Source organism: Crassostrea angulata, chromosome 8 (assembly GCF_025612915.1).
Source record: "Crassostrea angulata isolate pt1a10 chromosome 8, ASM2561291v2, whole genome shotgun sequence".
NCBI classification, from domain to species: Eukaryota; Metazoa; Mollusca; class Bivalvia; order Ostreida; family Ostreidae; genus Magallana; species Magallana angulata.
Genome location: NC_069118.1, coordinates 54,600,567 through 54,624,291, shown reverse-complemented (window position 1 = coordinate 54,624,291; position 23,725 = coordinate 54,600,567). Strand labels below are relative to the sequence as shown.

Genomic DNA, 23,725 nt, shown 5'->3' with positions numbered 1-23,725 from the left:
GTCTTAATGAACTCTATAAATTTATTAAGATGCATTTTCTATAAATGCAATGTGTCAATCCTATTCTAAATATTTTTAGACAGAAATCGCAATCAAGTAACGCTAAACCAATGTCCAAAACAACTCGGTTTGTTTAGATATGCAATTTCCAGAAGAGTTTTAATAACCTGTAAATTGATAGGTCATGACTTATGATGCGTTAAACCTTGCGTATGATGAAATTTCAAGAACCTCTTTTTATTTCCGTTGCCATAATCAAAAAGTAAACATCTATTTTGAGTCACCGTGCCACTTTATTTGGAACTACATGCATATCCGTGAAAAGAACGATTTAAACTGTTGATAATCAACATATGGTATATCGTGCACCAAAGATATAGCCGGCTTAAAAGATATTTTTAAATACAAAACAGTATTCAAATTTGTTTTGTTTTCATTCCTGTTTATTTAAAACAAAAATATGCATAATCAATATCATTACAAATTCCTTTTAGCATCAAATTATGTTTATTTCTCTCAAATTTTAGATGCTGTCTTCGTTTTAGAAAGATTAGGTTCTGTGTGTATCAATATCAGAATTTATATCCTTATTAATCAAGATACTAGTCCGATCTTAACTCAAGTCAAATATCTTAAAAATTTCTTTATTTCTATTAAAAAAAATTAAAATCATTCAAAATTATTCAAACATATCATGGAGCAACTTGAACTGAATACAGCCAATATTAACGCCCGCAATCATTTTAGTGAAACAGCATTTTATTTTTAAAATAAATGCATTTATTGTAATAAAACATTTCAAATTTCAACTCATTCTCTTTGAGTTTTATATATTAATCCTTACAACCATAGCACCATAAATCTTAAAAACATAGATATACAATCAAATTATTTCCATCCCTTATTAATGTGTTCAACTTGTGATCAATATATGAATTTTTTCACTTTCGAAATGCAGTTTTTTTACTCGTTATGAATTTTAATTTTATATATCTTTTGTTACGTATTCTTATAAATCTTATCAATGCAAAAAAAAGACAACAAATAATTTAAGGGGGTATTAGAATATAATTATCATTGCACAAGAAATTTATTTGGTGAAAAAAAAACCTTCTCAACTTGAAGCTTTGCGTATGTTAAATAAATATTTTAATTTGAAAAAATCATCAACATATTGATTTTAATTTATCCATTTCAGCAAGACATGTAAAAGTTATCTGACGTATTCTACCCACTATAAATTCGATCTAAACAGAGAAAGTAAAAAAAAAGTACGAAACAATAAAAACCGATAGTCACGACATCCGATCCCAATCAACAAATCAGAAATGATCAGCCAAAATTACAGTGAACTGGCTACATATGGACTATATACATGTTTTAAGGTCACATTTACCTAGGTCAAACTAAATGTTCCTCCTAAAACAATTACGACAATATCATTTTACTAACATTTAGTCTTCATTCTGCACCACATGAAAATTATGATAGTCAGTTAATCAAAACCAAATTAAAGTTAGTAAACTCGTTTTCGATGTTTCAATGCTTTCAACAACTTTAAAATTATTCAAATTATTCAAGTATAGATTTTATCAGAATTTCAGGCAATGCCTAATGGTTATAAAAAGAATATATTAATAAAGCGCAGCTCATTAATGACAACTTTTTATCACAATGACGTCTTGATGGCATCACAATGACACTATTGCTTAGGTAGGTTGGCTAAAGCAGGGATAAGTTCACAGTAGATATCTATCCCACGCAGGAAAACCTTCTCATTCAGAAACTCGTTGTGGTCGTGAAGCAATATCGGTGTGTTGTTCATCGGGGAGAATCCAAGGGCAGGTATACCGAGCTGTAATTAATTTAAACAGCATTACAAAGAACAAACTATTTTAAAAGGCAATGTATTCTATAAATAAAATCATGGTTCGTTAACCTAGATTGGTTAGACCTTGGATGTATCCGCTCTCAGAGTCATTTGCTGTAGCTTGTTAAGTATTATCGTATTTATGGCGCTTTTATGAATCAGTTGCCAGGTTTCAAATCCAACAAAAGCATTCAATGTTTTAAGCATATCACGCCAAACCCAGGTTGACAAGTTATGTTTAATTACAATCACAGTACTGAAAAATAAAATCCATTTTCAAAATGTGTTTAAACCTTAAAACGAGAAAAAAGGAGACTGAATGTTACTAGTGACACAGAATTTTGAATGGGGACTTGTGGGTATAGGCTACATTTTTCGAAATCAATTACATAGTTAGCATATAAACAGAGCTCGTACCTCCCGGATGTATCTGATATCAGTAGCAGCTGGAAAGATTTCCTTCTCAATCTGAATGCCTCTGTAAATTACAATACAGATGAGGTATAACATGGGACATTTGGCTCTCTGGTGAGCGACTTGTGTGACTTTAAATGCAAACTAATTTTTATCTGTTTAATTAAGAAAGTAAGTATTATGCATACCTTACGTTTGAGATATGAGACAAAAATTAGGGTATCCAGGATGGTTTAATATAAAAATTACTGAGTGTTTTTTTTATAAAAAGTCATGAAGAATAATATCTTGTCAGTCCAACATGCGGCCTAGAGTCTAATACATACATGTAGAGATAAATTATGTAAACAAGACATGGGTCACACAGCTAACAGCAATAACGTTTATTCTACATTGATTTTGACAGCATTCTTTTTCCTAACACCCCTTTGGTGCCTACAACCTGATCTTTCCCTCCTTAGCCCCTTGGGGTCATAGACAATACTTATAAGTATTTTATCTTCCAAACATGAGAAAGCATATTCAGAAAATTGAAATGGTGTGCCTTTTAGTTTTGAAGAAGACTTTAAACCTTTCTCCCATTACTGTTTATGTCTCATATTATCTCCACTTACGATTTCTCACCAAGTGTCTTTTTAAGCAAGTTTGATTAAAATTCAGCAGGTGATTCCAGGGAGAACTGAGTATTCTGTAGCAGATTTATCAAGTGCAGTTACAGCGTATTGGCTTTGTAGTTAAAGAGGTATGGTCAAGATGTTTCTATGATTGATTTTTAAATTGCTTCATTAAGGTATTTTATTACCCCTCACCTACTTCTGTGGAATTCATACTTACAGTTTCTCAAACACAGAGGTGAAGGTGCTCCACCAAGGACATCTTTTGTCTGTGGAGGTCATACCTTGGGCTGGGTTGTACTACAAACACAGGATGACGTAATGCTAATGACACATTTAATCAGGTTGTGTATGTAAATGTACCGGTATCTCTTTAACAAAATTGTTCTGCTTGGAAACAGTGGCCGACATTTGCAACGCAAATTATTAGATTTTTGTTGTAAAAGTAACTATTGATTAAGATGGTACTGCTACAGAGCAATGGCTGTAGTAAACAACGAAAACTGTATCATTTTATTTTTCACTTTGAAAATAGAATAAAGGCAAGTGCTTAACTGCTCATCAGTGCTCCCTGCCCCTCTAAAATTACGAAATATAGAAACACGTCTACAGAATCTACAGAGTAAGGCTTTTCGTGTCTCATGTTATATGATATTTTTCTGTGATTTATGGGACCTTTAAGCCTGTCATATTGTTGATGACCGTCATAGGACAACTTACTTGAACAAATTCGTAGGTGATTCCTTCCCCTGCTTGTTTCAACCATTCCTCCATCATTGTTTTGAAATCGTTCAAGTCTTCGGTAGGAGCGATTCTGATGTCAAACCCTAGAGAAAGACCAAAGGAAGGTTATTTTGATGTCAAAGCATAGAAAAGGACAGAATAGAATGTTATTTTGACATATGGTAAAAAATAATATAAAGCAATAAAAGAAATATTATTTGTACAGTCGATTCTTTTTGTATAAATGTTTAAATTGAGCTCAACTTGAGAAACTTTACTTCAATTTAGAGTTTAGTAAATAACAATAACCTTTCACATTACTATCCCATCTCTATATGAATTAAAATCAAATAAGGGTTATAATGTTTCTGGTCTTAATAAATTGCCTTCTTCTTTTCATTACTTTAAAATAATGAATATCTACATAATTTTTTTATATTTCATGACTTTGAAGTCAATAATAGAGGCACTAATTACTTCAATTTCATCTAGTCTGAAATCTTATTACATTGGTTTCTTTAATTTTTTTGTAAATGTATTATTATGTTTCTCTAACTTACACTGTTTTTTGTTTCAACTTTTGCTATTTGACTTTAAAAAACTTCCATATTGTAGTACCAATTTATTCGACATCACATTTTGCACAAACTTGAGCAAATAAAAACAGGACCATTTTATTCTTGGGCGTGCCCCGAAAGAGAACCAGCCACCGTCTCCTCTAAGGTGAAGTTACAGTAGCTCTTTTATCAAACCATAAACAGAGACAATTCACCTCGGACAAGCCCTCAGGGAACAAGTCCTGTCTCCTGTTTGAAAAAAATGCTTATCCACTTAAGGTGGCTCATACACCTTAAAACAGTTTCTCAAATCAGCAGAAAACTACTTGATTATGATAGATAGCGTGATGTTTATAAAGTATGTAACTCAAAGAGGATATTCAATATGCAATTTTGGATAAAAAAAAATGATTTTCAAAAATTTTAGGCAGTAAATATGAACAAAAATCCAGATTTGAACTTATTATTTGCGTTTCACAAGCCCAATTAATACTTTCAACAATAAGCTATGATGAACTATGATGATATACAACCGAATCGATTTTAACAATTAAACAAAACATTAAATCGCCCTCTTGTGACGGAGTGTCATAAAAGTTGTTAGTTTTGATGTAGTGAGGTACCAGGTAGGAAAATGATTTTGCTACTTCAAGTGAAAAAGCAGCCATGAGTCTGAATGATTAATTAAATACGTTATACTGACCTAAAAACATTTCAGTGGGGACAACGTTCAGCGATTGTTCAAATCCCCCCTGCAAAAGAATAAGTAGACTATCATTTTACTGTGGAATCATTAAATGTGGGGGCCAATTTTCGTGGATCGCTTAAATTTTACAAGTTCGTGGGGACGTAATTTAGTGTATTCTGTTAAACTTACAAAGGGAATATGACTTTAAAACACTTATTTATTCATTCGTGGAGGATGTTAATTCGTAGATGAGAGGTAACCACGAATTCCACGAAAATTGAGCCACCACGAAATCTAATGATTCCACAGTATACTTTAAAAAATCGTTAATTAAAGAGGAAAAATTAGATCCTCGTCTTTTCAATCAGTTTCAATGTACAGTGAAATCCCGATTGGGTCCAATGCACCCCTCTTTACATTTTTCTTTCCCACGTTAATACATATATACTTTTTTTCTCTATATGATTGACAATTAATAGATCAGTGTGTTACCTTAAGGTTGGTCAGATTCACTGTGGTAACATCACCTAGACGTAAGCAGCCATGAGTCTTGAGTCTACAAACAGAGATTCATCATGAGGCTATTTGATATATAAGGAAAGTTAATTTTGCAAACTAAAATACAAATTATACCTTTGACTGAATTTTTTTTTTAAAGTTAACTACAGATACAAGAATCAAAGATTTCTCCACTGACACATTTCCTGAAAATTATAAAGTTATTTTAAAGAACATTACAAAATTATCGAAGATAACCATAGAAGTCCTTATATGTAAATTGCAGCGCAAATAAATAAAGCTTTATTTATAGCTGTGATCTTTCGTCCTGGCAAAATTGAGGCGTGCATAGAAAAGAAAATGTTCGACTTTTCATGCAATTAAAATGAAATTAAAAATAGTTTAAACACAGATGAATAATGAATAAGGTCCAAAATAATACTTTTCGGTAGAAGTCGCTGTTTATACGTTTATATGATGAATTACCAAACAAACCATACATCTAATAATTTTCAAACAAAAGTGAATGAAATTAAAACATTCTGATTAACACCAATAGTTCAGGTCTTTTCTAGAAATGATAAATTATGAATGAAACAAATTAAAATGGTCATGAAAAACCTTTTTCTCACAGAGTGTTTTGCTCACCATTGAAAACATACGCCATTCAATGGACTAAATGTAGGCAGAAAGGTTTGGAAAGGTTACTGAGCATAACTTTGCTATTCAGTTACGTTCTAGGCACTTTAAATTAACCTTTTAGTTTAACTGTATGGCAGGGGTAAATTCTTTGGTAGCTTTAAACAATCTTATAACTGAAGAAGAGTTTCTTCACAAGCATGTGTTCACTATACAATAATTTATATCATTACCGGTATATGATCCAATATTTCTCCATCTAAGACTTAATTCTAAATTTCATGAACTTACTTTTTCTCTTGCTCATCTCTGAATGAAAGAAAACTGTTTATTACTTTTCTCTGTAAATGAAAATGAAAAATCTATATAAAGCCTATTTGTTTCATATAACAACCGCGCTAAATATATGTCTAAAAATTAGGCAGGAAAAACTGTACCCTAGTCTTAATAAATAAAAACTTTTTTTCCATTGCCAAATCGCCAATATCAAAGTTGTAAACAGTGAACATATTTGTGTCTGTATTACATAACATTTCGTCATTATGCACCAAATTAACAGATATATTTAGAGTCATTCGGTGATTAGTTCCAACAAACACAGGGCGAATCTCTGCCATTCAGTCAACTGGATGTTAACTGAAAGGTCAAGAAAAGTAACTGATTGGCATAACTACGTCATTAAGTCACCTATTAGATACCTTTGAGTCATATTTCAGTGACTGATTTGCAGAGATTCATCCATAGAAAATTTAAATGAAAATCTCACTGGAAAATGTTTGCCCATTTCAAAAATTGGTTGGTTTACTCTAAAAACAGTGTTTAACGTTAGATATAAAGTATTTGTACAGGTAAGAATAAAACAAACCAAATTATTTTAAGATCTGAAGCAGTTATTATCTAAAACTTATTCATTTAGCGGGCTGGGTGGTTGTGGCCATTTTTAGACTGTATTTACCACCTTCAGAAGAATAGCTCTAGATATAGATATTTAAAAAAAGTAAAATTATTGGATAATTCTTTACTAACTGATAGTTTATGGCCAAAACTATCATGTTTAAAAGTTTAAAGGGGCATGGCCACGATTTCGGTCAAAAATTATATTTATGTTTTTAATGTCTGCATTGCTTCAGTAAGGCATTTCTAATCGTCAACCAAAATTTGAGTGCAGTTTACGAGTTAAAAGCGAGATAAAGAGATCACAATTCTTCATTATGTAAATAAAGCTCAGGTCATGTTTCTATTAACATTTTGAATGACAAGGAAATTCTAGGTTAAGACCTAAAATGAATGCAGCAACCACTAAGAACAGCTGATTAATGTTCAGAATGAATTAGCAGATATAAAAAAAACAGCTTAAAAAGAACTGATAACGGTGTATTGAACCAATGTAAACAAAAACATGGCACGGGCCTTGATTACATAATTAAGAACTGTCAGCTCAGTAACTTGCTTTTAACTCTTCCACTGATACTCAAATTTTAATTGATTTTTAGAAATGCATAGCTTAGTAATGCATATTTAAACAATGTAAACAATAAAAATAAAATAAAATTGGACCAAAATTTTGAACATGCCCCTTTAAGGCAAATCTAGTGGTCAATTTGTTGACCATCCAGCCTCCTTAAGTTATGCTTGGTCTATTGTTTACCAGTTGAAATTATTAGATTGTCTACGTACTAAATACATGTTTGTAAAAGAAATCTTGAATTTATAAGCAAGAGTTATGACAAAAGCATCCACTTAGAATATTTCTATGGTAAACCATTTTTGGCAAAAAAAACCCATAAAACTACATTATGTATATAAAAATATGGGTTTTTTCTCATAGTATCATTTATTCATATGATTGTATGGTTGTTCTCGAACAAGTCAATTATCTTCTGATAAGATACGTTGACTAATCAAAATGAGCTGTTCAAGTGGCAAACTGCTTTTGCTTATATCCACAGGGTTATTTCCCACTTATCCCCTCTGCCTATAATAAGACAGGGTTTTTTCAAACACTAACAACTATTTCCATGGAAGACATACAAATTAGTTTCAATGATAATATAAATCAATTGGAGAACTGTTTAGACACAGACCACTTTTTCTGCTGCATTGTCCTCTATGAACCTTGACCCATGACCTGGTTTTCCGGGACATCGAACTCGAATCCCTGATTAAATTATTTGAGAAAAAAAAGTTAAACAATTTTGTTTCTCATTATTTATGCCATTGGCAGATTACTATTAAAAGTCATTCACCTATTATTCCAATGAATAAGACATAAATTCACTATTTAACAAATAAATATCTTAAGATTTCCTCATACGGAAAGTATTTAATTCATACATAAACATTTTAGAACTGCATTAATCTATTAGAATGGGATACAATCCTCAAACTACTCTTACACCACGGAGTTCTTTCTCCATAGAACACAGTAAAAGCATCAGTAGGATTGGCCAGACCTAAAAAGTAGAATTCTAATATCAGTGACATTAGCTTAGACAAACAACAAACAAACATGGACCATATTGCCTATTGGAGCCACAAAGAATGACTGTGACCCAAACTTTTGACTTTGACAATACTACATGTATTTTAGACAAACAGAAAATATTGACAAAACAAATACACTAGCAAAGGCATGTCATTGAAACAGGAAAATCTAATCAGCTTTTGAAGATTATAACCATGCCCAAAGCAATATTTTTTGCCAAAAATTATCAAAGGAATAAAATTGCACTTGAAAAAAAAATTGAATAAAGTTATGTTACAATACAAAATTATGTTAAGTTTTTATGACATTTTATTTCGTACCTTCATCCAGTCCAAAACCTACATTCAGATTCTTAAATTCTTCATGTTGAACAAATTTGGCCATTCCTAGTTTTCCTCCTATTTCTTCATCTAGATATCAGACAATAAAAGGTAACATAGCAATATTTCTCCAATTAATTCCCAAATATTTTAATTTGTTCCTAGGATTTGGGGAACACTTTTTTTATTTAATGTCTAAATATACAAAATCAGAAAGTTTTAAATATGTAAGCTTTATTTGAGTACACACATGACGGAAGAATTCAACATTTTTGAAATTCCGAAAGGTTGATAAGGTGAGTCGTAGATCTCAAGGGACATGAGTAATACTACACCTAGAGTTAATCATACCTTAACACGTTTGTGTGATGTCCAGGAAATGCAGGATTATTTGTGTAGGAAAATAAAGGTAGGGTGTTCATACCATACATATACCTGGTATCCATGTAACATGAATCGTCCTTAAGAAATTTAGTTTATTCTCCTTCTTTAGTTTCCTAATGGCTTCCATATACCTATCACAGAGAAAAAAAATTAAAGATGAAAGTATTAACAGTTAAGATACCAATTTGCAGTGAAAATTTCTTTTAAACAAGAGGCCCATGGGCCACATCGCTCACCTGAGGAACAATAGGTATGATAAAATCAGCTTAATGTAATCATAATACAAACTATCTGGATAATGTACAATAATACATGTAGATCCTGTATAAATAAAATCCATTTTCCCCTGGATATTCTTATGTTTATAATCATTAGTCCTTTTTCTAACATGATGATTTTATAGTCATATCATATGTTGAGTATTGCAGTTCTCAAAAAGATCCTTAACAATAGTTTATATATGGGATATAAACGTACATCAAACTCTGAACCTTCTCGTGAGGCCAAAGAATTGTCCTGTTGCCAAAGTCTTAACAATTATAAAGAATCATCTGGCTGATTAGTTTCTGAGAGGATTTTTAAAGATTTACCCTATATATTCCTTTGTTAAACTTTGATCCCCCATTGTGGCCCCACCCTACCCCTGAGGATCATGATTTTCACAACCTTGAATCTAGACTACCTGAGGATGCTTTCACACAAGTTTCAGCTTTCCTGACTGATTAGTTTCTGAGAAGAAGATTTTTTAAGATTTACTCTGTTTATTCCTATGTAAAACATCGACCTCCCATTGTGGCCCAAACCAACCCCAGGGGTCATGATTTTCACAAATTTGAATCTACACTACCTGAGGATGCTACCACACAAGTGTCAGCTTTCCTGGCTAATTAGTTTCTGAGAAGAAGATTTTTAAAGATTTACTCTATATAATCATATGTTAAACTTCGATCCCCCATTGTGGCCCCAACCTACCCCCAGGGGTTATTATTTTCACAACTTTGAATCTACACTACCTGAGGATGCTTCCACACAAGTTTCAGCTTTTCCGGCTGATTAGTTTCTGAGAAGAAGGTTTTTAAAGATTAACTCTATTTATTCCTATGTTAAACTTCGATCCCCCATTGTGGGCCCACCCTACCCCGGGGGGTCATGATTTTCACAACTTTGAATCTACACTACCTGAGGATGCTTCTACACAAGTGTCAGCTTTCCTGGCTGATTCGTTTCTGGGAAGAAGATTTTTAAAGATTTACTGTATATATTCCTATGTTAAACTTCGATCCCCCATTGTGCCCCCCCCCCCTACCCCTGGGGGTCATGATTTTCATAACTATGAATCTACACTATCTGAGGATGCTTTCACACAAGTTTCAGCTTTCCTGGCTGATTAGTTTCTGAGAAGAAGATTTTTTAAGATTTACTCTATATAATCATATGTTAAACTTCGATCCCCCATTGTGCCCCCAACCTACCCCCAGGGGTTATTATTTTCACAACTTTGAATCTACACTACCTGAGGATGCTTTCACACAAGTTTCAGCTTTTCCGGCTGATTAGTTTCTGAGAAGAAGATTTTTAAAGATTAACTATATATATTCCTATGTTAAACTTCGATCCCCCATTGTGGCCCCACCCTACCCCGGGGGTCATGATTTTCACAACTATGAATCTACACTATCTGAGGATGCTTTCACACAAGTTTCAGCTTTCCTGGCTGATTAGTTTCTGAGAAGAAGATTTTTTAAGATTTACTCTATATATTCATTGGTTAAACTGCGACCCCCCATTGTGGCCCCAACCTACCCCCAGGGGTTATTATTTTCACAACTTTGAATCTACACTACCTGAGGATGCTTCCACACAAGTTTCAGCTTTTCCGGCTGATTAGTTTCTGAGAAGAAGATTTTTAAAGATTAACTATATATATTCCTATGTTAAACTTCGATCCCCCATTGTGGCCCCACCCTACCCCGGGGGTCATGATTTTCACAACTATGAATCTACACTATCTGAGGATGCTTTCACACAAGTTTCAGCTTTCCTGGCTGATTAGTTTCTGAGAAGAAGATTTTTTAAGATTTACTCTATATATTCATTGGTTAAACTGCGACCCCCCATTGTGGCCCCACCCTTAGGTGAGCTAAAAAGATTAAGTTTACAATACAATAAGTTGTTAAAGTTGGTTTTTGTAAGAACAGACTTTGAAAATTTTCTTAATAAATATTGACAAATTTTTTACTTTTTTAAACTTTAGTTTTTAAGATCTGTGTACAAACATAGAAATGTGAGCAAATCTTTGTATCTTGCTTATAATTCGAAGCTTAACACTCAAATATGGTTAGTAAATAGAAATTGTAAACAATTAAATACAAGAAACATGCACTACATGTATAACAAATAAAGAACACAATTTATTTTTTCAAAATGAATCATATATATACATGTTTATACCTACATATTTCCGTCAGCGATATCAAACTTTATTTAAACTGAATAAACTCGAGAAAATGTCGAGCATCTCAACAAAACCTATTGCATTAATCTACCATTACGCAAAAGATAATGCCGAATAACCGATGGAATGAATTGTATTTCAGTACCCCTACATCAGATTTTGCTTATTTTGCGCATGTAAACAGTTAACTGTTTGATTTACCGAAGTATCTGTTTGATTTGATACGTAAAAATCACGAAATACAGACGATAGTTTCCAGGTTACAAAGCGTAAATAATGAAAACGAAACGAAAATCAGAACAAGCTAACACCAACGTCATGTGTGAAAACTGTCAACGCATTGAAATATTTAGCCTCAATTTACTTCACAAAATCGGCACCAATATATTTTGCATGTTTCGTATAATGTCATGGCTGCTTTGAAAAGAACCTCGTTTTAGAAGTATGGAATACGAGTCTTGGTAAAATGGGTATGCAAACCCGGGCCGTGGCAGAATAAAAGCCGCGGCAGATCGGCAATCGTCAATTCCAAATACGCATTATTTTGCAGCAATATTTACAGCGAATACAAATATACTAGTCCATCAAATATCCTGAAATTTTAATGGTATTGGCAGATTAATAACTGCCAATCTTTTGTTTTGCCCAGGCCAAGTCTTGCCTACCCATTTTACCGGATGCCGAACCCGAAGCTATTAAACTGATTGAAACACGCCTTTCCTTTATCATTATTTTCGTAATAACTCAGATTTGAAACAGAATTACCCCTTAATTTTTGCAATTTATATTTTCCTTCCCATAAGGATAATTTATGCTAAACTACGTTGAATTTGCCTCGGTAGTTCTTGAGAAGAAGATTTTTAAAAATGCACCCCCCTTTTTCTACAGTTTCAAGGTTTTCTTCGCTTTGAATACAGATCAGACTTTTATTTCTGCAATTTATATTTGCCCTCTCATAAGGATGCTTTGTGCCAAATTTGGTTGAAATTGGATAAGCGGTTTTAGAGAAGAAGTTCAAAATGTAAAAAGTTTACAGACGGACAGACGGACAGACAGACGGACGGACAGACGGACGACGGACAAAATGTGATCAGAATGGCTAACTTAAGCTTTCAGCTCAGGTGAGCTAAAAAGGATTCCCTTCCTGTATTGCCAGTTATGATTTTTTTTTTACATAATATATCTCAAAATCAAAGGGACAAGAGTGGAATTACTGTATAAAACTACAAGGAAATATTAAGTCTGAGCCAATTTGAATGTCTCAAAATTTCTTTCTTAAACATATCTGTGTCTGGGCAAATTCAACAGGGGGCAAACCATTTGCAAGCATAAAGGCCAAAACAGTGGGCTTTAAAAAAGTGTATACAGTAATGGCAACATCTTATTAAAGATTCTCTCACATAAAACCTGCCATAAAGAGGCATATTTTATCAGAACTAAAATTTGTTTCACATAAGTGAAGTAATCTTTCCAGAGCCTTAATAATCTATGTTACGTGTTTTTAATATAGATCAAACATAATGATTTTAATCATATTCACATGCAGTTACAATATTTTTTAACAACTTCAGATTTCCTGACTTCAACGAATCAAATATATTTTTAATTTCATATTTCTCTTTGATTGAATAAATTCAAGTTTTATCACTTAAGATATTTAAAACAAAACTACAGTCATGTAAGTCTCAATTTTGTGTGTCTCTAACATGAGAATGTAATTTTTCCGTTTCATATATCGTATGTAACAGAAAAATTACATTCTCTTGTTAAAGAATGGTTTTAATTACTAAATCATTAGAATAAAGTTGCTGTAACATTAAGTGAAACTTACTGTATGCCAACACTCTTCATGTCTGAAAATAATAAATCTGTTACCGCCAATACTGCAATTAGTCATATCTATGCTGGTACTGCAGTTAGTCATACCTGATCTGACGTCATCAGTTTTTGAGCTCAATATATTTTGTGTGTAGAGCCCGTGAACTTGTGTGAGGCGGGCTCATGTCTTCAATCATTTTGTACTGAATGTACTTTTCTATGGAGGAAACTACTTAATTGGTGAGTGTTATGATATATGTATATTGTTAGAATGTTTTTCCAATGCATATGTACATTGTGCAGTAGAATTATATTACAGTACATTTGATAATTTTCATACTTTAGTGTAGGTATAAAGTTACTATTTATGCATATGCATGGATATTTCAAGGTCATAATTAATGATATATTGATAAAGCTATATAGAGGTACTTATATGTAATTATGAGGCATGTGTGCAACTTCGCTGGATTATGTTAGGTTTATAATTGATATATTACGGGAGGTAACTCCATTTGCAACATGTATGATATCATTTGGTTGTCTAGAGTTATGCCTCTTTGTTTACATTTTTCTGTCGCCAAACTTTGCTAGAGCATTTCAGGTTTATATATCTAGATGCATATCTTATTGTGACTAATTGAATTAGGATATATTGATACATCAGATAGTCATACGTCTCATCATTGTCATCATATATTTACTAGGATGAATTTGTATGTGTGTGTTTTTTGAATTAGTTTATTTACAATATTTTTTCTCTATTTTTTGTAGTAAATCGTTATTCGTCATTCGTCATTCGTCATTCGTCATACATCTTACATGTTTTGTCACCCTCCAAAATAAAATAAAGACGCATTTACAAAAGTGACCAAAGTTTCCTCATTTCACTGGCCAGTACAAAATCATTTTGCAATCACAATATTGATTTTTTTCTTATAATGTTTTTTAAATACGTAGGGAGACTCTGAAGAATTAAAAAATCTCTTATATTTAAATAATATAAAATATCTTAATATCATTGATTCAATGAAACAAACCTCTTGTAAATGTTATGGTAATTATACCTTCAAACTAATAACACTGACATTGTTTTTAATGAATTATATTTTTCATGACTAAGGTTTTAATGACATCACATTTACTTTGATTTTAATGACAATTCCGTACTTGTGTTCCTCTTGCGTATATGTCCCCATTCTCCATCTTTTTTGCTTCAAAAGGGTCACACACCCACTGATCCTGTAAAAGGTAACAACCAATCATCATGTGATGCTAAAGTGTTAGAGGTCATATGCTAATTGCCCGATTACACTTAAGGTGGCTCACTACACCGTGAAATATTGTCTCAAATCATCAGAAAATTATTTGATTGTGATAGATATCATAATGGATAAGAAGTATTTAAGTATGATTGGCCAAAAAATTTGCAATTTTGGATGAAAAATTACATTTTCAAAAAATTTATTCAGTTAACATGAACAAAAGCTCCGGGCGGAATCAAAATTATGATCTGCGGTTCAGAAGCCCACTACTTTAACCACTGTGATACGAAGATATACAACCCAATCGAAATATATAAACTGTTTAACATAACATCTTGTGATGAAGTGTCTAAAAAAGTAAAAGTTTGTGTAACAAACACTTTCAAGTGGCGGAATAATGAAAATGTTCATGTATTTCTCAAAAATGTACCTACTGAGATAGCGCCATACACAAAACATATACCTTACAGCACTTGACCAGCATAGATGACTCTTTAATTTAGGTGAAATATTTTAATTAAATGATGATGTATAAAATCACTCACGGCCACTCCATTTTTCAATCTAAATTTGTCAAAAGAAAAATGTTTTACGGCAAACAATTTGTATGCCAGGACTTAATTTTAGCAATGAGTTTGGGACGTAGAGGAGTGACCAATTCCAGCTTATTGGTTAATTATACCCATCTAAAAAACAGGTGAGACCTAATCAAACGTACTGATTATACCTACCTGGAATACAGGTACAACGTCTGTGTGGGAATTCAACATGATGGAGGGCAGGGACGGGTCTGATCCAGGAATCGTCATAATCACCACGACTCTCCCAGGATGCACCTGTCAAAATGGAGAATAAAAAATATCAGTTAGAAAATAACATGCCTATTATATGGTATACATTACGTAGACAAATGTGTAAACTTTTTATTAGGATAGTTTCTGAAAAAGCAGTGACTAAATAAATGCATATTTTTTAACAATTCAGACTATATGCTGTTGTACACATCATACTACAAGTTTGTGTAGAATCATTCATCAAGAGATATAACGTATAAGAACGCAAGTATCGTTTCTTTATTTATTTATTTTTTCTGGGTTTTTTTTAATTTTTGCATTTAAGGTGGCCGACACACGTGTGAATTATCTGATGGATCAAAAAAGAATCGTGTTTGACTTTTTTTTTAAATCATACTTCAAAATAGACTCCTCATCATCCATCAAGTAAAATTTGTGTGTGTCGAGGAACCTTAAATGGTGTAATTTTTATAAAATAGTCAAGATTGTTAACTTTTAATAATCTCTGTTATCTGTATCCTTGCAAGATTTTATTTAACCTTGTTGAGTTTGATTTTTTTTTCAGCTTAAATATATGTACCTCGAGTGTCCTGCACTGAATGCCCACATCTTTCGCCAGATTCTCCAGAAACACAACTACTTCATCTGTATCAGAAATAAGAATGCCATTGTTAACATTAGTTTGGTATGACAAAAGCTAAAAAGGACTAAATGTAATAGGAGAACCTAGAAAAATGACTACAGAATGTAATACTGTGAAGAACAAAAATACACAATCATTTATTAAATCTATAGTCGTTAAGCAGTAACTTTAGTTTTCTTAAAAGGCATAGATTTTCTCCACTTTTTTTGTATGCATGGAAGCATGTCTTTCTTATGTGATTTCAATATCATTCAAAAATGAAAGGCACTTCATATCAGCATCATATGGGGCGAAATTGTCTATGTATGTAGAGCTGTAACAAGGAATCATTCTTAGATTTTTTTGTGGAGATCATTACTGATCAAATCAATCATTTGGACATCCGGGCTTAATTGGAATCGACGACGTGCCCGACCGTAATTATCTCTCCATAAAAGTTTAAAACAGAACATTTTCAATAATAACATTATTATAATAGTTCGTTTATTGTTTAAGACAAGATGGAGTTATATAAAGTTATATCAACATCGCGTGACATGTTATGAGACCCAAGAATTGTCATGTATCGGTAAACACACGAGCGAGAGATTAAAGTCAGCATCTAAATTAAATAAAGAAAAAGATCAAAGAAGAAATTTTCAGAATAATATAAAGGTCAATCTGAGGACCTTGATAAGTACACACTCTAGGTACATCGTAAAAAGGTCCAGTAAACGATGGTGGAAATAGGTACACATTTTCTTTACAACTAGTGATACACATGTTAATTCATTTTCTTTACAACTATAGTGGCGTGCATATCAATTCATTAATTCACTGATGATCACTAAAGCGTTTCTTTGAAAAGAACCCATTTACAGTTTGTTACAGAATATTTTTAGAGTACGGATACATTGTAGCTTGTTGTTTGTCTTTCACTTGCTCAGTAATTAATCGGAAAATTTCGAACATGTTAAAGGCCAGATTCAAACACGTCAATCGGTCGCCAACAGTTTCAAGCCACTCAGTTGATAGACTATTCAGTAAACAATTGTTAGTATTGAAAAAAAAATAGCAATCTACCTTAACAGCATCACTGTTCAATTATACAGAAATAACCATCGTTTCCTATAAAACCCTTAAAAATAGGATCTAAATTAAATGCTATATGATTTTTTTTCCCGTTTAGATTCATTTTTTATTAATTACGAAACAGACAAACGGCTCAGCCCAACATCAAATCGCATGGGAAAAAATCGCGCACACAATGGACTTGTACTATATTATATAAATAAAAAGTATGTGATATATTAAGGTCATCATTATCCTGTAAGAGCAATGAACATAATGTTTGAAATCAACGAGTTCAACTATAATATACAAGTTGATTTTTATTCAATTTATTGCCCTCCACGTACGATTTAACATTATATCTAAAACACATCAAACTATGATACCTTGTTCCTTTAAATTCGTTTTAACACATCATTCATTAATTTCCATTATTTACATAACTTAATTATTAATTGTGTTTCCCTATAACCTTCGGTCAAAAAAAAATGGAAGAAAGATTTTTAACAGAATTCTAAATTGAAAAGTAGTTGTTGCTTAATTAACTCATTATTGTTTACGGGGGCAATGTATAACATGTAATACATATAAATAATGATGGCATGCACATGAACAAAACGATGAATGTACGACACGATAACTGACAACAGAAAAAACGATGAATGCACAACACAATAACTGACAACAGAAAAAACGATGAATGCACGACACGATAATTGCAACAGCAAAAACGATATGATAAACGGAAAAACCGGTAAACAGATTTATGATAAACCTAAAAGGATTTACGTACGATATCATAATAACGCTATATATCATAGGATTTATACAAGATATATAATAGGATAATTGCAAGAAAAAAAATTATACACGTTAGGATGGGATACTAGTACATAGCAAAACAATTTGCGGACACTGTACACATTTATTAAATTTATATTTTTTGAAGAGATATTCTAAATATTTCTACTCCCAATATACGCTCAGTATATTTTGTTGACCGTGATTCTGGATCAATCACTTTGACAAACAAGGAGGTTACCTATATAGGTAAACAACGGAATGACCTATTTATCAGCACACGTTTAACCTAATTAAAGGACTGTATGCACTGGCATATCGTGGCCAGACTTATGAACGTATGAGAATAAATACTGAGTACACTATCGTGTACCTGAATATATTGCATTAAAGGCCTAGGACACCTACCCAAATATATCTAAAGATAGGATCTAAATAATTTATTAAACAATGATTAAATAAATATATGTCAGGTCCTTCTAGTAACTAAAGTACAAAATACACTCAGCATCATGCACGTAAATATAATGACCCTTAAAATAGACGCCAGATTGCTTGAGCCAAATGTTTACTTAGCAATAAGTCAAGGGCACCGTTCTACTACAATACCAAGCACGTAAACTCAGCACAGATTCGGCTCTCCTTGATCTGGACTGACACCTTCACTGAATTGTCGGATTATGAAGGGCTGTCTCAAGATTCGGTAAAGGTGACAGTCAAAATATCAAGCCTATCCAATCTCGGCAGGAATATACCAAACGGGCAAAGATCAATAGCATTTCATTTTATTTATCAATTTTCTTTACTTATATTTTAATTTGGGGGTTCAGCAACACGCCAATTAATTTTTCTGCAGTTTCAATTCATGTGTACCGTCAGCCACCAACATACAAAGACGTGTATAAGTTCTCCTTCTTCCCAAGAACCATCAGGGACTGGAACAGCCTGTCAGATGACGTTAAAGAAGCCAGTACCATCGATGGCTTCAAGAAGCAGCTAAACAACACCTTAGCTGTGTCCTATGACCCTTACGCAGCTAGGTTAAGGCCTCCCATAGATTTCACCTCATGAATATCACGTGACATTTCATGACGTTAGCTCCGCCCATTATTCATGTTTTCATCTTTTTCCTACTTTCGATATAGTAAAGCGATCGCTGTAAAAATTTATCGATTGACTGCTTTAAATAATCATTTTGAATTTTATTTTAAAGAATATTGTATCGAAAATATGTGACTAAAGGTGTTTATTTCTTAAAATTACATTGTCGTTTGCTTACCATCCGCGTCAACACAGCGCTTTCACTCGCGGTGTGTCAACATTTTCATAAGATGCATGGCCTGCAAGACGCCGAGAGTGGAAAATGCTGCTCAACCATCGTTTGAAAGATAATAAAGGTATGTTTTAATACAGAATAGGTAGTGTTGACCTTTTCCTTTCAAATCATTTACTCTTTTCAGTCCATGCAGTGTACATGTATGTACGTTACACACGTGTTGTTTTGCACATCATCGCTGTTTTGAATTATTATTTCTTATTAGGCTATTATTTTGTGTATTGAACTACACACCAGACACTGTAAACATTGCACTTGAAATAGGTGGGGTTCCCAGGGTACACAATTATAGAACTCATTAGGGCCTACAAAGTGCATATGCATGTTTGCATGGTGATTATACATATGTTTTGCACTTCAGTAAATTTTTGGATCTTAGATGATATAATTCATTTTGCTGGTATAGTTTACAGTAGATATCTGTAAAACTGTTTTGAATTCTTATTTGTTATTATGCTATATATACACGTATACTGTATGTACATGTGTGTCTTAGTTCCGGTTTGTATTGAACTATTGTATATACACACCATAATACATGTAGCATACACTGTATAAACATGTGGGGTCCCATGGTACACAAGTGTAGAATGATGTAATCATCAAGTGCATGTATGCATCATGATTTCTTTACTTATTTTAATAAAACAATATTTCATATTGCCATCCACAGCTTCATTTATGAATTCAAAAGTTCAGAAAGATTTGTACTACATATTCAATTTGTATGTGCTGCATTAAAAATATATGATTAATATATTTGATGTGTTAAATATGTGCAGTTATGCTTCATAATAATCTGATAATAAACCCCAACCAGTAAAATCTAACATATGTGGTGGTCAGACTCGGCCGCTTGAGACCAGGTTGCATAGTGGCTAGATAATATTCGAGGGGCACAAGCTTTAAACTGACCTGGTTTGTTATTATTATTCACTACCTTATCCACATGTACATGCATACAATAACATATACATTTCCTCAATAGCAGACTTTTTTTTAAAAATTAACCAATGTAAATTAAACTTATATGCTATTCTAGAATTCATTTATGTATATTCTTAAAAGAAGATTTTAATTTTAAAATTGAAAAGAACTTAATATATATATTACCCTAAGGTCAGAATTTTTGGGTATTTATATTCCCTGATATTCATAATACAGTCTTTTTTGGATTTTTTTTTACAGAATCATTGTTATTTGTTCTGAGTTATGGTTTATCTTTATGTAAATACATATTGATTCACTTCTCGGTAAAGTGTTCATGCATAGCACATGTACATGTACATTGTATACAAACAATTTTGAGATAACAAATACATGTGTATGTTGGATAAATGGTTACTGTACTCAGATACATCAGCTTATGTGTGACATTATGGACAATTCATTGATAGAAAAAAAAATGAAACTAATGGAATTATAATGTCAACGATTATTTCGAGAAGAGATATATAGTATATCAAAAGAAATTAAATATTTACTACATGTATCACACTTTGAGTAAAGCAGACTCTCTCTCTCTCTCAATTTGATATGTGTTAATAGTTTAGACCTAAGCTATTTGGTTTGGTTTTTGTACTGCCATCTTGTCATATGCACAGATCCAGAAATTTTTTTCCAGGAGGGGGGGGAGGGGGGGGGGGAGGAGGTCCGAAGGGTAATTGTTTTTTTTCATGTGATCTGAGGCATACAATGTAAAATCTTCCTCCCTTCTAGATCCGCGCATGTTTTCATACATATGACACTGCATGGTCAGTGTATTTTTTTTGTAACAAATATTCATGTATTTGCTATGCATATGTTCCCCCAGCTAATTGATTTTTTAAAATTTTTATTTCAGCCCAACATGAACTTCTGCTACCACCTGGCGACATGGGTTTTGCGGGTCGATTCTTGTGGTTTCAACTCTTGAGGTTACCCTGTCTTCCCTACCCACATATTCCCTGTGTTCTTCAGACTATTTAATAAAAAAATAACCTGATAATGCATATAAACATGATGGATAAAAAGGTGCTCATCATCATGCTTTGGTGTATTTTGAATGTGTGAAGACATTATTAAAAACAAAATTAAAAAGCTGTTTAAAAAAATTACAATTGTGAGTTTTGAAATTTTGCTTTTCAATAAAAGTATATATTGATGCCTTTATTTTGTATAATTCATTTGATATCATATGCACTATTTTTTATGACAATTTTATACAATTATTTATGAAAATCTTGACAAATATGAGGTTCAGTGTGTCTTTAAAAGAATTCTGTATCTTAATATGATGAAAAAAAATATTCTGACTTTATGGTACTCTTATAGTTATAAGCAAGATTAACTTATATCGTGGCAGAGACACCATGCGCGGATCCAAAAAAATTTCCAGGGGGGGTGGGGGGGGGGGGGGGTGTCTGAAGGATGAGATTGTGATGTGATGTGATTGTGGGGGGGGGGGGGGGGGGATGGTCGTGTCCGAGGCATATTTGCGATGATTTTACTAGACGTATGTAAATTTAATAAATTTTCATTTTCCAGGGGGGTTGGGACTCCTCTTACCCCTCCTCTAGATCCGCGCATGGACACACTTGATAACAATATCAAATTACATATTTAATAAACAGGGGTAGATTGAAGCAGGTACGTAGCATAAGATGGGGGTGGGGGGGGATGATCCCCCCCCCCCTGCTTTTTCTTTCTGAAATTTTTTTTTTTAAATTTACATATAAGAAATTAATATGCATGGAGTTGGCCCCCAACTGTTTTGAGAGTATGTAAAGAAATATTGATTTTTTTTCTTTGCTTGTCAAGGTTTTTTGGATGAGTCTGCCCCCTTTCAAAAACGATCCTACGTACGCGTGGATCTGGCTTCTTATTATTTTTCTTTAGCCTGTTATATATACACTTTAATTAGTCTAAAATTATAAGGAAGACATTTATAGAAAACCAGCACCCACCCCAGACCTTAGATCCGCGCATGGGGTTATCTGATTCTGTTCTGGTGCATTGACGAATCTATCACTCTTTTCTGTTTACTGAACAAAAAATAATAAATTGGTAATATTCCTGTGTATTTTACGAATTGAAAGGTTTAAAAGGTTAATGAAATGTGCAGGTAAGGAATAACCAACGATTAACAATGTAAATCTTTAAATTTTCCGCGCTTCACAACGCCAGATTATCTGCCCTTGATCCTGATCATCAGTGCGTTTGAAAATCGGCTATTTTGCATAAAATCATATACATCTGTCTAAAATTGCAAAAGTTCAACGATATCCCGTCAATTTTAAGGATTGTGTTTAACTTTTTTATTTTCATCAAATACCAGTGATTGTAAAAAGTGCTGGGAGCAAGTTGTTGCTTGAAAGGAAACATTTTTTTGACACGTGAATTAACTCGGTTATTGAAATTTTTTATTAAACTTGAACGATCAATGCTAAAGTTAAGCATGTTGCTGGTACTGCTATAGTTGCTCCCAGCACTTTTTAGATTAAGCAATTAATTTTCTTTTAAGTGATATAAACAACAATTTAATATTTTATTCGTATATCGTCGAACTTTTGCAATAAATGAAGTCATATGTAGCTGCTCTATTTTTAGCGTATCACGTGATAAACAGCTGATGCGGTGGCTGTGTTCCGGTGAAAAATGTAGGGGAGATCGGTAGTTACATAATGATGTATAAACTTTATCATTGCCATATTTGGATGAGTTTGTATACTTTGTCTGGAATAAAGTCCGTTTTTAGTGTATTTATTTCATACGGTAATCCATGGGCGTCCTTAACCTAGCTGCGTAAGTGACATGCAGACCATTGCTTTTACCCGATTTTAACTGTGATTAGGAGGCTTTTAGCTGTGTTCGATGCGTGCTATAACACTCGGAAACCGAGGCCAGCACATTATAGGAAGAAGAAGAAGAAAATGTAAAGTTCAAACTTCTAATGTCTTAATTAAGTCATGCATTCTCTGCTATTTGCACTGCCATTAGTAATGACGTTATGTACAGTGTCATCACATCCCGGTTAAAAAAAACAAACTATATAATAGAAATGCATGTTTGCAAATGAATTTGTCCACTTGAGTGTTATGGGTCTTACACTAGAGTAGAAAACTGAGTGTACTGTATAACTGCTGCATCACATGAACACTTGTATGACGCATGGAACACGTAAAAAAACAAAAAACACCAAACAACGTCTCTGTCTCTTACCGTACGCCGGTGTTGGGTGTACAGTTTTGATCCTTAGATAATCCCTGAAAACTGTCACCGCTTTCTCCTCCGTCATTTTCTCGTACTAAGTGAACACCGTCCGTCGAAGTTTTACAGAGGAAAGTCGAACGTGTATCAAAATACCCTGATCCCGACCTAATTGATGTACCA

General features: G+C 33.0%; 1 protein-coding gene across 1 annotated transcript; it reads right to left on the bottom strand.

Moving 5' to 3' along the window:
• Window positions 1–1,417: 1,417 nt before the first annotated feature.
• Window positions 1,418–23,692, bottom strand: LOC128159517 (aminoacylase-1-like). Its single transcript, XM_052822638.1, has 17 exons — window positions 23,555–23,692; window positions 16,105–16,169; window positions 15,462–15,566; window positions 14,636–14,707; window position 14,300; window positions 13,479–13,500; window positions 9,244–9,323; window positions 8,809–8,898; window positions 8,400–8,456; window positions 8,088–8,161; window positions 6,295–6,344; window positions 5,359–5,422; window positions 4,882–4,930; window positions 3,619–3,725; window positions 3,119–3,198; window positions 2,288–2,348; window positions 1,418–1,855 (listed from the first exon to the last, which is right to left on the bottom strand). The coding sequence occupies exons 1-17, from the start codon at window positions 23,628–23,630 to the stop codon at window positions 1,703–1,705; spliced, it is 1,206 nt and encodes a 401-aa protein (XP_052678598.1). The 5' UTR covers window positions 23,631–23,692; the 3' UTR covers window positions 1,418–1,702.
• Between the last annotated feature and the right edge of the window lie 33 nt (window positions 23,693–23,725).